We start from the raw sequence: 18,844 nt of genomic DNA on the forward strand, positions 1-18,844 counted from the left end.
GATCTCTTGGGTTTTAATTAAGCCAATGAGTCTAAGATGACAATGCTTATGAAATGGTCATTTGGTCTCCTGTGGAGAGTTGTTTCATTGGCAATCATACCATACCTTGTTCTTTTTATATTTGATGTCTAGTGGCCAATATTCATGCATCTACTAGCATATCAGGAGAAAAAAACATGTTAATATAATATTTATATAAACCCTGCTTTATACTGGACAGACACTGTTAGACAGATATTAAACCAGCTTATAGACCAGGTTCTTCAAGAGCCAACCTGGTTTTGCTCCAACTCCTAAATGCAGTGTGCTTTATTCCTCTAATGTGATGGTTTAATTTATGTTGTATAGTTAAGATGATACTCAGGTTGTATTTTTATTTGACTATGGTTAATTGTTTAATTAATTCACCATGGTTGTCTAGTTTACAATTATCAACCACATAAGATTTGAGCTTGGTCAACCATGGTCTGACACCAATGTAGAAAACCATGGTTGTCAAATTGACCATGGTCATAAACTTTTATGTTTGAACTTGGTCGACCATGGTCACAAATGTAAAAAAAACATGGTTGTCAAATTGAACTGAGTGTCATGAACACTTTTAAAGTTTGAACTTGGTCAACCATGGTCACGAATGTAAAAAACCATGGTTGTCAAATTGACCATGGTCATAAACTCTTATGTTTGAACTTGGTTGACCATTGTCACAAATTAAGCAAACCATGGTTGTCAAATTGACCATCGTCATAAACTCATTTGAGCTTGGTCATCCATGGTCACAAATGTAACAAACCATGGTTTATCAAATTCACCATGGTCAACCACTTAAGATTTTAGCTTGGTCAACCAAAATTTAAAGATGTATTAGCCATGGCCATAAAGATAAAAAAAAACAACATAGTTGACCATAGTGTATTGCACATTCAACCATGGTTATCAATGGTGAATGGGGTAGCCATATTCAACCATAGTTGTATTCTACAGTGGAGAGACTTAGCAGCAAATACCAATTTTGAAATCTTCAAATTAAAATGGTTGGGAATCAAACCCAATATTTCTTAAACACATTAGCGTGCAAGTGACCATTAGACCACCGAGCATATCTGCTGCAGCTGTTTATTTGTGTTATTGGACAGTGATGTCTAGTTGATGTAAACCATTATATCTATCATCACATCTCATACATTGTACTAAATTATTCATCATTCTGTAACCATTTTCAATACCACTGTTTGTTTATCATATTAATTATGTACTTTTCAGTGTTATCCTCCATACATGTATATCTGTATTTAACTGATATTTCCTAACAGACAGATGTTATCATCACCTGACTTTATCTCCCCATACAGCCTCACCCTTTACGCTTAGCAACTTGTAAACAACTGTGATGGAAATAATTGTCTTGGAGTAATGAGGCTAATCATTATTTCAGAAAGGAAGTTACTGACTTTCAAGAGTTACAAAATTTTAATAGTTTTATTACAAAGTTATTTTTAGAAAATTATCTGCTATTTTGAAATGAGGCAACAGTTATACATATATTCCTGGGTTACATCCATTAGAGAGATATACTTTTGATTTGTTATATTTCCAGAAATATCATGATGCTTTGATCCACCTACATATTTTGTAAAGATAATTCTGTGAGCAGAATTTTACAGGAAAACTACCACTGGTAATATTTCAGACTTTGATATGAAAATAATGCATACTGTGAGATGGTTATTCATTGCATCTAAAATTTAAATTGCAGAAAAAGGAGGAGGGGGGAGGGGGGGAGGAGATTATGTAATGTTTGTAAAATATTAAAATTAATGAATACACCATAATATGCCTGTTGATGTTTTACTAAAAGAATGATTGTTTTAACTTCTCATTTAATCAGATACACTATATGCCCTCACACATTATTGTTCAATATCAACAAATAATTCGTTTCTTGTAACTGTCATTTCTAAATTTATGTACTTTATAGTACTGTGCTATACAATTGTTGATTTCCTGAAATGAATATTCATTAAGTGGTTGTACTCGTCAGTCAATGTCATTGGTTGAGTGGGCAATCAGCTGTTTTATACCTGTGTAGAAGTTAAAACATAGTAGAGTGTAACGCCCTGTGATGTAAAGGAAAATCCACTATATATATAAACAGAACATAAACATTGTACATTACGAAAACTGATAAATTACTTTTGAAGGAAATTCAGTATTGAATGGACATAAGCTACTAATACCAATTAGAATAATAGAAAGATATTTGAAGCTTTTGAGTTGTTAAATTGTGACAAAGATTTATTTAAGCCAATTTGCACATTGGTGTTTATAAAATGAGTTCTGTGGCATTTTGTGTTACAATGGAAACTCCTCCTTCGCCAAGTCAAGTGTTCCGATATTTAGATTTACAAACAGAACATTCCGTAATAGAGGATAATAATAATACTCAGTTTATAACGGCATTTGAATTTTTGAAAAACTTCTGGTAAGTTAATTATTTGTTGGATATTTTCTGTTATGAGTTTGCATTCATCAGTGTCCTCTTCAGTGACTCTGACGCCATCAAACCATAAACTGTTTCAGGGAATTAGTTAGACATACTTGATTTGCGGACTAGAAGGGGTCAAATTTTCGTCCGTAACTCGTTTTTGGGAACTAGGTGGGACTGAATCTAATGTCGAACAATCTGTTTTAGGGCTTGCCTTTAAGTCCCAAAAAAGTATGACCTTTAATGGTTTAAGAGCATCATTGGACTAGCCGGTAAGATGTCAGATCCATAACTTTGTAAAGTACTTTTTGCATATTTATTATGAAGCTTGATAATTTCATTACATCTCACAGCTTACTAGTAGCATTACACTGCTATAAGTTTATGATATTGATTTATAGTAGTTTAAGGGACATGTGTACTTTGGTAGTTCAGAAAAAAATGAAAAAGGGTATTTCTCAAGAAAGATATTAGTTTTTCCTGGTTGTTTCGCTTTGTGTATAAGGGCGCTTTCTGTTAAGTCATCCAATAAAAATTAGTCAGTATTGTGGTTTTGTTTTCCCACAAGAGAAAGTGTGGGCAGATCATGATATCTATTTATAAATGTATTCTGTGAAATTTGTATTTACTTGAAAGGAATCGATAAATATTTTAGATAACATATCCAAATATTTGAGTCCATGGTATGGCATGTACATTTGTGTAGACATATTTTGTCAAGGTGTGTAAACAAAATTTTTGCTTCCCAAATATTTATTTAATTTTTGGAATTAGGTATATTATTTGTATTGAATCAAAAATATGTTGTGTTTGAAAAGTTAAGTGTTTGTTTTTATATCCTTATTGAAGACTTAAAGTGTACAAAAGGTGCTCAAAGATGAATAAAGTTTGGAAAATGTACGAGTATAGCTAAAGCTTAACCTTCGAATCAACCTGCAACTACTCTAAAGATGACATCAAATATTAGTCATTATTGTTTTAAAATTTTATAGTATCCAACGTTTGGTATTCATAATGTCAATTCTTGTTGGTTGCAAATATTTTTATACTGTTGCATCATACATCATTTGTGTATGTATGATGAAATAAGGATGTTGATTATAAAATCATTACATTGTCAAAATGCATATAATCTGCATTTACATTTGCACATTAATCATATGTGTTTTGGATGCCTAATCTCCCAAAGTATCATTTTCCTGTATTTTGGATGCCTTAGCTCCCCTTGTCATTTACCTGTGTTTTGAATGCCTAATCTCGAAACAATTTACCTATGTTTTGGATGCCGCATCTTCCCTCATCATTTAACTGTGTTTTGGATGCTAAATCTCCCCTTATCATTTACCTGTGTTTTGGATGCCTTAAGTCACCCTCTTCCATTTACCTGTGTTTGGATCCCTAATCTCCCCTATATACTTACCTGTGTTTTTGGATGCCTAATCTTCCCTTACCATTTACCTGTATTTTGGATCCCTAATCTCCCCTAATCATTTTAACCTGTGTTTTGGATCCCTTTTCTTCCCTTACCATTTACCTGGTTTTTTGTGACATAAATCCATAAATCTGTGTCAAACTAGATTCAATTAAGTTCTCTTTCAAAGAAATAATTGTTCGACCTTTGAACAAATAAAGAAATAAGATATATTTTTAGATGTTTACAATGTCATATTTGCAGCTCAGAATAGAAAAGTCATTACTTTTTTCATCATTTACTTTCCAATACATTGAATTGCTATGTATTCTCTGTATGGAGATGGTGTAATTTTTAGTAGTAGTGACACAGCATGAACTAATTATTGCATGAATAATTTAAAGAATAAATTAAGTAAGAACTGTAACACGCATTTAGTTTAGTCTAGAAGGAAAATCTATTACACCTACCTTTTTTTATATTAAATATCTTTGAAAAAATACACCAATTAAAAAAAAAGAAGTATTTATTAGTTTTATTGATGGTGAGACACTCAATATTTTATAACACTTGTTAGGTCTTTGTTAATGCTGTATTTTGAACTTCTGTGGCATTGGTTACTTTATTAATCTGTTTTTTTAAGAACCACACCCAAAGTTCAAGGCAAACACGTTGTAATTATGTAATAAGAAACTTTTAAGTTTCTTTAGTCACAAATGTGTATCTGCTTCCTTAAATCCTTCAAAAGCAGTCTATCTCAATAAGAATCTTAAACGTTATCAAATTATATGCTAACTTAACTTAAATGCAGGTAACTGATAATTGTTTTCAACCTAGAGCATGTAATTCTGTAATGATATACATCATCATCAAAGATCAGATAGGAGAAAAACGATGTATGATAATACAAGTGCCAAAAAAATGTACTTTGACATAATACATAGTGTACTTATTCAACTAGGAAGAATTGAACTTAAAGCATACAACGGTCTTGTAAGGATTCACTATATTATATTGCATACTTAGTGTTTCTTAGTATTTAACAAGATAAACAACAAACTTTTAAATGTTAAAAACTTTCACAAATAAATGTATAACATTTGGTAGAGACATTAGTCCTTATTTTAAATATGATTTTTCCAAGTACTTGAAGTGTGTATAAGCTACCAAGAGTTGAAAATTGAGTTAAAAAGCAACATTTCTTAAAAAAAATTAATTAAATCAGATATTATAAGCGCGAAACATCCAAGCTTTTCAAATAGCGCTTTTTATGCTTCTTTCTTCATTAGATATATACAATTCAGTTATTGATAATCCATACTACCATACAATTTGTGTCACCAAAGGCACATATTCAAGTGTTATTTTAATCATTTGACTGACTTGCATTCCTCAATCTTTCAGTGAACATTAATGTAACTGTAAAAAGTCTGATGGAAATCACTGCCTGAGTGTTAACTACATGTTTTCCCTTTTAAGTTTTAATCAAAGCTTAGAAAATTAGGTCAAAAGCAAATGTATTGTCTTTCAATAATTTGATTCTGAATCTATACAAGAACTGAAAAAATTAGAACATGTACATGTATGTCTTATAATTTTATTTATTGAAAGACAGAATGTGAGTTCTGTGAGGTCAATTTATAGTAATGAAAGTTCTTGGGTCTCATTTAGTGATTTAATGCCATTAATTTTACTTGTTCCCTGTTTCAAACTGACGTCAGACATGTATATTTGACACCACCTGCTATTGTTTTTACATTTGAGACAGATAATGACAAACTTTGCATATATTGGGTAATTAGTCATGCAATGTCTTATTTGAACTCATTTAATATATCAAATGTATGGTTCAAGTAAGGTGTACTGTCATTTTATATGTCTATTTTGTCAGGTTAAAGGATGTGTATCAGAAGAAATTTAATGTATTTGTTTTCTTTGTTTTATATTTCTCTCTACTAAGCAGAATATTCAATATTGCCCTGTGTATGGTATTATAATGCTAGGATTTGTTCTTGAGTGTTTGTTATGTTCACTGGAAGCACTAGAAGCTCACATGAACATGTTATTGACCTGTTAGTACCAAGGCCAGATTAGAAACAGGTGTTGTCCCATCTATGTCAAGGTCATTTGTTACATCTAAAAATAGCAAACTTTACAACTTTCTATCAATTTTATTTTTAGACTGATAAATCATAACATGCATTGAAAGTTGAGGCATGACTGGAGCAGGGCACCCCCACCCCACCTTACCCCACCCCTTATAAAAAGTTCTGGATCTGCCACTGTGAATTATTAAAGTTGCATTATCAAGTCCAAATTTGTATGGTGTACAAACATTATTTTAATTTTGATGCTCTATGTAGAGAGGACAGTGTGCTTATTGTTTTAATTTGTGTTCAAATTTGTGAATTCCATTGAGCTCTGTCTGCTCCAAGATATCTGAGGTTCAACAAGTAATTTAACATGTAATCTTATAATTTAATTGCACACCATGGACAGGTCTGACTAGAAAATGATTATCATGTTCAGAATAGATGATTTAGTGTAAACAAGTCACTCTAGCTGGAGTTTATTTAAGGTTCAAAGGTCATTTGTCAAAGACAATGGTTGTGTTCAGAGATAATAACTTTAAAATCTAATGATGTACACCCATAGGTCAAAGCTCCATTGGTCAAGGACTAACATCAAGGACATCTTGTTTTGAAAAATATTTTAGATAATAATGATATTGACAACTTTCAATAAAATTTAAACACATATATTGAACTGTTATGATTGAAATGATAAATAAACCAGGGACTTTAAATAATTGTGAAGGAATACAAAAATAAACTGCAGAAAAAGTTGTCCTAAAATCAGGCCATTCACATTTTCTGTTTAAAGTTTGTCATGTTTTGGGCCTTTTATATAAAAAAAAAGTTTATTAAACAGTATGGGTTTTGGTTGTTTTTTGAAGGCCATACATGAGTACAGTGACCTAAGGTTGTTTACATGGTCACAGTGGATAGTTCATTGTCACATTGGCAATCATACCACATATACTTATGTCCTATACATGGCCATGCATTGCATCATCAATGATTACTGGAATAGTGCAATGAATTCTTAATTTGTATAAGTTTTATTAACATTGTGTTTTCATGATCTAGATTGTATATCATCACTGCAAAAAATAGATCTAAATTGTGTTATGTTCTGCAAACCATAAACAAGGCTAACTAAATATAGCCTGGCATTTACATTAGTAAAACAAATCTTTTAATACATTTGGATTGTGTTAGATTGTTTTTTCTAGCCAAATGTTTCTTTTTATAGAACATTTAAATAAAAAGATATAACATTTGTATTTGTACAAGCCCACAGGAAGTTGTAAGGTAAATTAAACAGCATGCATGTTGTAAATTTCCTCTAGATCTATTTTTGCAAGACTTAAATTGATAACTTTGATTGTAAACAAGAGGTTTCTTCAGGTTCATTTCCTTTGGCTAAGATTTTTCTTGTCATTTATTTGAAGTTCAGTTTAAACATGTGAGATCACAAGCAACTTTTTACAAGTTTACAATATACTTAGGCTTTTATTTTAGTTCCTTTATTTTTTGGTGATCCATTTGATGTACATTAGATAAGATCGATACAAGATATTTATTAGTATAAAATCCGAACACACAAAACAAGTTTTTATAGACTTCACTTTTTGAATTTTCATTGTAGTTCAGTATTTTTGTTATAACTTAGTCTTTTAGACAACATGCCTCCCCTCAAATTAGCAATATTAAATAACTATTTGATAAGTTGTTTCAAGTTCTGCATAAAATATGACTTTGCACTCGGTTGATATAATATGAGTAAACATCATTAACATTTCCTGGTGTACTTTTAGTATACCATGAATTAGTAAAAGTATAACTAGTAAATAGTGGGTGGATATTTAAAAGTTTTCACTAGTAAATAGTGGGTGTATTATGTACTGTCTTAGTTGATGCAGTGTATCTCAATAAAATGATAATTGTAGTAGAACTTTCAGTTTGGTGCTGCAATTCACAGAATCCATTCAAAGTTCTTATTCAATCAATAACATCATCACCATTACAAAAATCAAGTTGACTTTGGTATTAACTAGAGTATAACTATTTGTGCGATTCAGATGCCTCTTAAGATTGAGCCATGTTACTTAGGTTGGCAGTCTATAGGTTATTGACCTAAAGAGGTCTAATCTAATTATTTGTTATTAGTTGTAAACTGGTAATATCCAGTTATAGCCATGAATGAGTCAGAAAAATGTTTATATGTCCATGTAATGTCTTGTTCTGTCCTCAAAACTTCCTCCCTAAATGATGGGCAGCCATTGCATATGACCTATGGTTGAATGTTGAGGTGCTTGACCTTCAAATGTCCTGAATTGAGAGCATGACATGGTCAAGGATTTAATGGTGGGTTACCTGTAGTGTAAAGTGTTTTGGTAAGCAATTTTATAACCTGTACATAAACAATCGTTTATCTTTAAATAGAAGTGAATTTGGTCCTGTATTTTATTATTGTAGTGGATCTGTTAGAAGTTAGGTGACAAGGCACTTGTAGTGAATACTTGCTGTTTGGTGATTTGAAATATAATTATTCAAAGCTTGAAAATGAAAAGTTTATTAGTGAATATTTGAAAGAAGAAAGATTGAAGTGCAATTTTAGTGAACACTATATAACTTTTGTTGAACACTGCTTTTCTATGAAAGTTATGGAATTTTGTAACCCACCAAGTAGAATGTATGGCAATGGGAATATATTTGTTTTCCCTGATGTCCAACTAACACAAGCTTTGAAAGAGGTTGACTGGATTAGTTTGTTTGATATTGATGAGTAAGAACTCAAATTTATTTGTTATACTTTTTTATGGTCTCTGTTTCCTAGAAACATTATAGAATTGCCGCAAAAATAATGAAATAAAAAAATGAAATTTTAGAATGTACCTATTTCCTAGAGTTTTATGCATGAGAATAAGTTATGATATATTGGATCTATTGTTATGTGTTTTATTTAGGAGAATACTTCTTATGATGTAGAATTATTGACTGCATGGTGCTTGGATGAACTCTAGCCTAGTTTATTCCAAAGCATATATATGTTAGATTAATGGATTATTGATTTCATTTTCAGTTGATGGACAATAATTTCCAAGTTTGGTAATTGTTTTACTGAGTGTTCTTTATTGCAACAAAATTATTTACTGTAAAGACAATTTATAACAGCAGTCAATTTTTATAAAATTATTAATGTTTGTTTTTGTCTTTTTCAGTGGTTCAAGTACTGTTGCTATTGATAACAAAATAGAACAAGCTATGGTAAGTAAATAAGACAGATATTTTTGAATACTCTAAATATTACTTTAAAAGCAGTCTTCACCAAAAACTTATCTGACTACAAGTCTGAACTTACTGACCAATATTCAAACAATTTAAACCAAAGATTTGCAAAAACTTATTAGTGGTAATAAAATTTTACTAGTCTAGGGTATCAGACTAGTGGCTCAGCAGTGAAGACTGTCTAGGTAGGATTCAATTCCTAAACTTGTTTTTGAATCCAATATTATGAAACTTTAGAATAATCTTACAGTTTTAACATGTTTAATAGTGATATTTAAAAATAAAAAAAGGCTTTTTAAAATATATATGGCCTTTATTAGGCATCAAAGTGTATATAAACTCTTTGACATTGCAATGTTACTGAAAAAAATACATCAACTATATAATTCATTGCCCTAAAAAGGCCTTTTTGTCATGTACTTTTATTAGTATAAACTGATGTTATATATAATATATGAGATATTATGCAGTTGGTTGCATCAGTTTGCAACCATGTGAATCAAACATGAAAATTGTGAAATCAGCACCATGAACAGGATATACATTCAAATAATGTAATTGATTAAAAAAATAACAGATGTTTATTTACTTGGTTTCCATGAAGCTTTTTATATTTAGAAAAGAAGAATATTGCATCATCACTTTTAAGATATTCTGCAACATTTGTTAATGATTAATCAGTTATTAATGACAAACAGGATATCAATATGTTTTTGTTAAGGGCTAATACATGTACAATGAACATTTGTACAAATTTTCACCACCTTTCCTGAATATAAGTTTTGTAAAAATTAGTATCCTCAATAAAGTATTGCAAATCAGATTTAGCACTCCTGGCTGGACATTTATAAGACATCTAACCAAGAAATTTATCTGAAGTCACGTTAGACCAAAGGAGTAGGTCCTGTAAGAGCCAATTTTGGCCTCAAATTTCAGGTTCATCTAACAAAAGATTTTGGACACTTTTTAAACACTTGAGTGTCTATATCAATTGATTCTATAAGTCTGTGTGAAAGATTTTCACTGATTTAGTCATTAAAAACGCTCCGATTGAAGCTTAAATATGAAAAATCTATCAAAAATGCCAAAAAATATCACTTTTCAGATGGTTTTTGTCAAAATTGAAAGTGGCCGCATCTGTGTTCATCCTCAACCATTATATATGTTATGTATTATCATCAAATACAACTTACATTTCAATATTATGAATGAACACAAATGCGGCCACTTTCATTCAAGACCGAAACCATCTTAAATTTAATCAAAATGCTAAAATTGTGAAGATTTCAGTAATTTAGTATGACTTAATGATGCTCGTACCCGATTTATGTGCATTGTATAGTCAAAACAGCCCATATTTGTGTAGCAGAAGCATTCCACTTTCCAATAAATAGCTGAAAGATTATATTTTCACAATTTTGTAAAACTGCTATATTTTTGGGCCAAAACGGGGTCTTACTGAACCTACTTTTACCCAGAACTTGTCTAGTGTTCAAAATTTATGTTCCCTGCTGATCAGCAAATTGGCCACCAACACTACATGTAAATGCAGCTATAATTAATGAAAAATAGGTTATGTTATTTAAGATTGATAGCTGTCATATATTTGACAGAAGATACACTTATTATCCCCTATAAGAATGGTGATTGATTACTGCATCAGCAAATAAAACCAGAATGCAAAAAAGCTACTGAAATAAACATATAAGTTGACAAAAAAAGCTACTGAAATAAAGACAAGTTGACAAAAAAAGCTACTGAAATAAAGATAAGTTGACAACATAAAACTTGTAATTTTAATACTGATAACAAAAAACTAGTAATCTATATTTGGTGTTTATATGTTAGAACCTATTTTAATCTAGACATGACATCTAATGTACTTGAATATTGTTTTACAAAACTTGGTTATTGATATATCATGAATGTTGGTTTCTTACATCTCTTCATCCATTAAAGGGAAATTAAGGTGTCCAGAATTCTACTTTATTCAGTAATTAAATATGTAACCATAGTAACTTTTACCTCAGAAACAACATCTAAAGATGGTAACAAATTTTTATTGTGTTATTATAATGAAATCAATTTTTCCTCTGAGTATTCAGAATAATTTCTGCAGAATTTTTACTTTGTTTGTTTGTTTAAACTTGTTGGCTAATATTTTACTATAACTCAGTAATGAGGGTTTACAACATTAAGTATCTTGTTATATTTCACGATTGTATCAATATTTGATGGTTGGTAAATGTGTCTGGGGACTATTTAGCTAGCTAACACTCCTTCCAAAATTGGCTTTACTTGATAGGAATTGACATCATATGGCTGTGTTTGTTTCTACACAAGCTCTGTGGACAAAAAATGTAAATGTCAAATGATTGATAATTAGAAAGATGTATAAACAATTTGTAAACCTTAGGCCATGGAAAAATAGTTGATGATTTCCCCTAACCTGACCGGGTCATTTTTTAGCCGCCGGGTCATTAAATTTTATTGCAAAAAAAAAAAAAAAATATTGCAAAAAAAAAATTTTGCAGAGACAACTTTTAAAAAGTGTTGAATATGTGCAAGTTTATAGTTCCACTATAGAAACAAAACATATAGATATAAAATTATGCATGGTAACCCAAAAAAAAAAAAAAAAAAAAGCCTGCCTGCGGGGTCTTTAAAATTTTCCCATGTTAGGGGAAACCAACAATTAATTTTCCATGGCCTTAATCTACCATGACTGACTTCATTTTAAATTGAAGGTTTAAATGGTGAAAAAAAACCTTTATTATGTAAAGATAATAACAAAATTGCATAAATAGAGTATAAGGTTTTGTAATTTTAGGGCCACATGGTTTTGAACTTGAAAAGCCCCTAGCTTACTCAATTTGTATTGTAATACCTTTTTTCACAGTTCAGTTGAACCCAGCATGGTTTTTTTCTGGACATCTAAATGGTTATAGTTTGTAATGAAAACTCTGATGAATGCTTTTTAAATAGTGTTTTTTATGAGATAAACATGTATTATATATATTTCGTTATATTTACTGTTGTTCAGCATTAAGAATACTTTTACAGATTTACCCTAAAAGTTATGAACAATGTTATGAACAGTTCCTGTTTTATTTTTCTAGGATCTGGTAAAAAGTCATTTGATGTATGCTGTGAGAGAAGAAGTAGAAGTTTTAAAGGAACAAATAAAAGAACTGATGGACAAAAATCAACAGTTAGAGTATGAAAACCAGATCTTAAAAAATTCTGCTAGTCCTGAGACGCTCTCCAAACTTACCAGTCCTTCATCATCATCGTGACAGCATCATAATGGATGTCTACAGATAAATTAAAACCATCATGTGGTGACACAGATGACCAAGGCCATCTCTATGGTAACCAGAGTTCATCAATAGGATTCAAGTGGTCTGAGTTACTCCTGGTGAAACTCAGCAATTGTCATGGCTACCCACTGGATCAATAGAATATGCTGTCCCAGATATTGCAAAGCTAATTTTGACATTTTACTTATTAATTTCATACATAATCAGAATATCAGTATTATTTATTTTGTAATGATATTGATTTTTAACATGTCAATTATATGAAAGAGTATCATTTAGCTGAGAAAATATAGGATGTCACTCTGATTATCAAAATTATGCATTACTTATTACATTTTCAGGATTATGTAGGACAATTGTAAATAATAATGATTTGAAGGATGAAAATATATGGGGAAAACAGTTTAAAAAACAGACAGTTACTCTCAATTGAAATTTAGTATTTAAATAGCTTGGGTTTTAATTTTATTTGTGAAAAATAATGACCATAATAATGGATGCAATGAAATACTTTGAAAATATAAAGGTTTACCATATGTTTTTATCATTGAACCAGAATGTCATCTTACTATTGGGCATATTGAATTTTTGATTTTATAAACGTTTTGATAAATTGGATGGCTGTTACAGTTAGAACATTATAACTTGATGAAGAAAGGAAAGGCTGTCTGCTTAATTCTGTAGCTTCAGTTGCATTCTATTTTCCTATCATTTTAGTGTTGCTTTTTGCTTAAAGATTCACTTTGTATGATGTATAGATATTTGTAATGAATATTACTGTAAAATAGGTTACTAGCTGTCCCTGATTGCTTTGAACAGTTTTTTGTGCTGAAGTGTTTAAATTCATAAGCTGAGTAGAACTGTACATATACTGCACACATTTTTTTCAATGAAAGTTGTTCATATTGAACCATTGTTTTGCACATGCATAATAACATGGTAATCACAGCATTATTGAGTGGTATACAAATCAAACGTGAAAACAAACTACATTTTAATGGGATTACACCAGTTATTACATAGCTTGAGTTTTGTGAGGATTTGTTACTGAATAGAACAAAATAACATTTTATTAAAATGCTATAAAATTTCCTGAAGAAGGGGAGATAATTCAAACAATTATTAAAGTGGCCAGTATATATCCCTGTGCAGTATTGCATGATTATCGTTTTGTTCGACCTAAACTTTAATAATGCAATTTAAATATTAGCACAATAAATTTATGAATATAATTGTATATTTGTATTATATGTATATTGATGTAACAAATATTGTTATATTTTAATAGAATATATTATATATGAAAATAAATTAATTTACATCTTTCTTCAGTTTAATATCAGCTTAACATGTTTCTCTTTTCATGTTACTTTTAAATGAATCATATATTAATTGGCTTGGTTATAAGAATGCCTAAGATTGTAAATTTTTTCAAATACTTTCTTTTGAAATGTCAATGATATTTTAAATAAAAAGCTTATTCTTTATATGAGTTAATACATCAAAGGTATGCATAATTGCCTTTTTGAAAACTGTTGGGTCTGTTTTAAATGAATTAGAATGGGAAGCAATAGTAAAAGTTATTCAAATTGGAATTAGTTTACTGGAAAGATTGACACAGTCATTTTATATGTTTAGAAAATTGTCATATAATAGAGTTTTTAGAATTTTACTTTTTATTTGTTATTTGCCTTTAAAATGTATTAGAATAAGTTTCCAAGAAGTGCTATAATTTATTTTGAAGGAAAGTGTTATATGTTTTTATATTTTGTTTGAAATGTTGAAGTTTAATCAGAGAAACTGTGTTTTAACAGATTTAGTATGTTCACACAAACACTTACTCTAAATGTCAAAAAAAATACTTTGATTAAGAAGTCTAAATGCATTTGACTAATTATTGAATATTTCAAGAAATTGTTTTCTATTTCTTATCTCTGATTAATGGCATATTTATCAATGAGACATTTATTGTTTTGTTTTGATAAATGACTCTTTGAGAATATGTATAAAAAGACAAAAACTGTGTTTAAGTATATCAGACAATCTATCTTTCTTATAGGGGGGCAAAGAAGGGGTGACATTTTGAATTATAAATGGTAAATATTTGACTAATTTTGAAATGTAAAAATAATTTGTTCTTTAAATTAGTTTAAATTTTCTTTTATAATTATGTTGAAAGAAATTTATTTGGGGTACCTGAAAATTGGTTGGTTCCTGCAATTTTTAATTCTCCATCAATCAAAATTATGTCTCCTTTATTCATTCGATTGGTTGTATTAACTAACATTAAAACCTATGAAAATGTAATATAAAAGAAGAAATGGGCTATGTTATTAAAGCCTGTATGAAATAACAAAAAACATAAATCTCAAAAAAAGATTTGCAAATTTTTAACCGAATAATCTGTTCAAGATATATGCTTCTTGTATGATTCAATTGGTGACACATTAATGGAAATTATTTTTTTAACAAAAAAAAATAGGTTTAACAGTACAATATTGTCTGGTATATTTAAAATCTTGAAACATGCTGGAAGATGATTTAAAAGAAACCAAAATGAGATTGTTCTGGTAAGGGAGAAAACTTGCCATTGTGATATGAATGTAATGTGCAAAAGTAGGATAACTTGGAGAGAAAATATGACATTTATAAACTAAATAACATTACCATGAAATTAAAAATAAATTTAATTTACAATTATTATTGTGTTGACTATTTTAAGTGCTTTCAACGAGTTGATCAGTCAAACCTGCCAATGTATATTATATAGTTGTGAATTACAGGCATTGACCCCTTGTCCCAACTGCATCTTCATGGTATAAAAAGCTGTTCAACATGATTTTGTGAAAATCTACATAAAATGATTTGTATTGTTCCTGACTTTGAATTATGAACCAAGATAATCAAACTTGACAAGTTATGTTTTAAGTGGTTAGTTATTCTGATATACTGATTAATTAGGCATTTGTAAACATGCAAAAACTTTTGATTTGTATTCCTCCGTCTGTTTGTCAAAATTTTGAGAATCATAATTTTCATGTGAAAGAAGGTTCTTCTGTCGCCAATAAATAAAAGAATTACTGATTGACAAATTCAAAGGTAGGTATTTCACAATAAAGCATGGGAGTTGTGGAATGATTACCAATGAGACAACTATCCGTTAAAATTCAAAGAAGTGGATTTAAACAATTATAGGCAACTGTATGGCCTTCAACAATGAGAAAAACCTTTACTGTATAGTCAACTTCCAAGGCACTGACATGAAAAATATGAACAAATTAAATTGAGAAAACTAAGGGCTTAATTTATAACAAAACCATTTACAAAAAGAAATATATGGCCAATATGAACCTGGGAACAGTATATCAAACCTGATAAACCATGTATATATATTTACCTGCATGAACAAACAAAATCAACTGAACTACAGGCGTCTGACTTTGGGACAGGCACACAAAGATTGTGGCAGGGTCAATATGTTTGTGAGCAGTGCCTTTTTAGCTCACCTGGCCCGAAGGGCCAAGTGAGCTTTTCTCATCACTTGGCGTCCGTCGTCTGTCGTCGTCCGTCGTCGGTCGTCGTTAACTTTTACAAAAATCTTCTTCTCTGAAACTACTGGGCCAAATTAAATCAAACTTGGCCACAATCATCATTAGGGTATCTAGTTTAAAAAATGTGTGGCGTGACCCGCCAAACCAACCGAAATGGCTGCCATGGCTAAAAATAGAACATAGGGGTAAAATGCAGTTTTTGGCTTATAACTCAAAAACCAAAGCATTTAGAGCAAATCTGACATCGGGTTAAATTGTTTATCAGGTCAAGATCTATCTGCCCTGAAATTTTCAGATGAATCGGACAACCCCTTGTTGAGTTGCTGCCCCTGAATTAGTAATTTTAGGGAAATTTTGCTGTTTTTGGTTATTATCTTGAATATTATTATAGATAGAGATAAACTGTAAACAGCAATAATGTTCAGCAAAGTAAGATTTACAAATAAGTGAACAAGACCAAAATGGTCAGTTGACCCCTTTAGGAGTTATTGCCCTTTAAAGTCAATTTTTAACAATTTTTCGTAAATTTTAGTTATCTTTTACAAAAATCTTCTCCTCTGAAACTGCTAGGCCAAATTAATCCAAACTTGGCCACAATCATCTTTGAGGTATCTAGTTTAAAAAATGTGTGGCGTGACCCGCCAAATCAACCAAGATGGCTGCCATGGCTAAAAATAGAACATACGGGGTAAAACACAGTTTTTGGCTTATAACTCAAAAACCAAAGCATTTAGAGCAAATCTGACAGGGGGTTATATTGTTAATCAGGTCAAGATCTATCTGCCCTGAAATTTTCAGATGAATAAGAGAACCCGTTGTTGGGTTGCTGTCCCTGAATTGGTAATTTTAAGGAAATTTTGCTGTTTTGGGTTAATATTTTGAATACTTTATTAGATAGAGATTAACTGTAAACAGCAAAAATGTTCAGCAAAGTAAGATCTACAAACAAGTAAACTTGACCAAAATGGTCAATTGACCCTCTAAGGAGTTATAGCCCTTTTTAGTCAATTTTTAAATTTTTTCCTAAAATTTGTAAATTTTCACTTACATTTTCACTGAAGCTATTGGACCAAGTTCATTATAGATAGAGATAATTGTAAGCAGCAAGAATGTTTAGAAAAGAAAGATCTACAAACACATCCCCATCACCAAAACACAATTTTGTTATAAATCCATCAGTCTCCTTTGTTAAATATTCACATAGACCAAGGTGAGCGACACCGGCTCTTTGGAGCCTCTAGTTATACATGCTTTTTCACAATGTCTACATACAAACTGGAAAGTTAAGGTGGTACTGAACACCTTGCTTATGATTACTTTTGCTTGTTTAAGTAGTCCCCAACATTCAAAGTCAAAGGGGGCTTTTAGTTTGCAATCTGTCAGTTCAGCAAATCAGTTTTCCACATCTTTTTAAACAACTACAAATAATTTTGCAGATCTATATTGGTTTCTCATTGTTGTCGTCATCATCTGAAAACATTTTGTTACTGTTACCGTCCAATAACTTTAGTATGAGTAAATAGAAAGCTATATAATTTAAACACAAGGTTTATAACCACAAAGGAAGGTTGGGGTTATGGTCCTAACAGTTTAAGAAATTAGGGCCACAAATAAGCATTTTTCTAGTTTCTTAACTAGGAATTGAGGGGCTAAAAAGGGGGAAAACAATGTTTCCTTAACAATGGACAATTTAAAAGCAGTGTAAGGGAGATAATTTAAACACAACATTGTCTCGAAAGGTCAAATTTCTATCTAGGTGTATTTGGCAAACCTTTATGGATTTTTTTGTCCCTAATGCTCTTCGTACTTAGTTTGTCGTGTTTAGCTCAACTGGCCCAGAGCTTTTCTGATCACTTTGCGTATGGCGTCTGTCATCGTCCATCGTCATTTGTCGTCGTTAACTTTAACAAAATCTTTCCTCTGAAACTACTGGGCTAAACTTGGCCACAATCATCATTTGGGTATCTAGTTTAAAAAATGTGTCCATGACCTGGCCAACCAAGCAAGATGGCCACCATGGCTAAAAATAGAACATAGGGCTAAAATTTAGATTTTGGCTTATATCTCTGAAAACCAAAGCATTTAGAGCAAATTAGTCGAGGGGTCAAATTGTTAATCAAGTCAATATCTATCTGCTGTGAAATTTTTAGATGAACTGGACAACTGGTTGGGTTTCTGCCCCCAATTGGTAATTTTTAAAGAAATTTTGCCATTTTTAGCTCACCTGGCGTCCATCGTCCGTCATCGTCGCCGTTAACTCTTACAAAAATCTGCCCTCACATTTACAGATGAATCGGAAAACCCGTTGTTGGGTTGCTGTCCCTGAATTGGTAATTTTAAGGAAATTTTGCTGTTTTTGGTTATTATCTTGAATATTATTGTAGATAGAGATAAACTGTAAACAGCATTAATGTTCAGCAAAGTAAGATTTACAAATAAGTCAACATGACCAAAATGAATTGTTGACCCCTTTAGGAGTTATTGCCCTTTAAAGTAAATTTTTAACCAATTTTCGTAAATTTTATATATCTTTTACAAAAATCTTCTCCTTTGAAAATACTTGGCCAAATTAATCCAAACTTGGCCAAAATCATCTTTGGGGTATCAAGTTTAAAAAATGTGGCGTGACCTGCCAGACCAACCAAGATGGCCACCATGGCTAAAAATAGAACATAGGGGTAAAACACAGTTTTTGGCTTATAACTCAAAAACCAAAGCATTTA

The 18,844-nt window shown here is 30.8% G+C and overlaps 1 protein-coding gene across 3 annotated transcripts in view; it reads left to right on the forward strand.

Annotated features, from left to right (window-relative positions):
• Positions 1–15,270, forward strand: part of LOC134711833 (TSC22 domain family protein 2-like) — a 61,083-nt gene extending 45,813 nt beyond the window's left edge. For all 3 annotated transcript variants that reach the window (XM_063572759.1, XM_063572760.1, XM_063572761.1), the window contains 2 exons: positions 9,184–9,229; positions 12,370–15,270. In XM_063572759.1, the coding sequence (XP_063428829.1) occupies positions 9,184–9,229; positions 12,370–12,546 (223 nt within the window). In that variant the 3' untranslated portion in view covers positions 12,547–15,270. The remainder of the gene's footprint in view (positions 1–9,183; positions 9,230–12,369) is intronic.
• Positions 15,271–18,844: the final 3,574 nt, after the last annotated feature.

The sequence above is a fragment of the Mytilus trossulus genome, chromosome 3 (assembly GCF_036588685.1).
Source record: "Mytilus trossulus isolate FHL-02 chromosome 3, PNRI_Mtr1.1.1.hap1, whole genome shotgun sequence".
NCBI lineage: Eukaryota > Metazoa > Mollusca > Bivalvia > Mytilida > Mytilidae > Mytilus > Mytilus trossulus.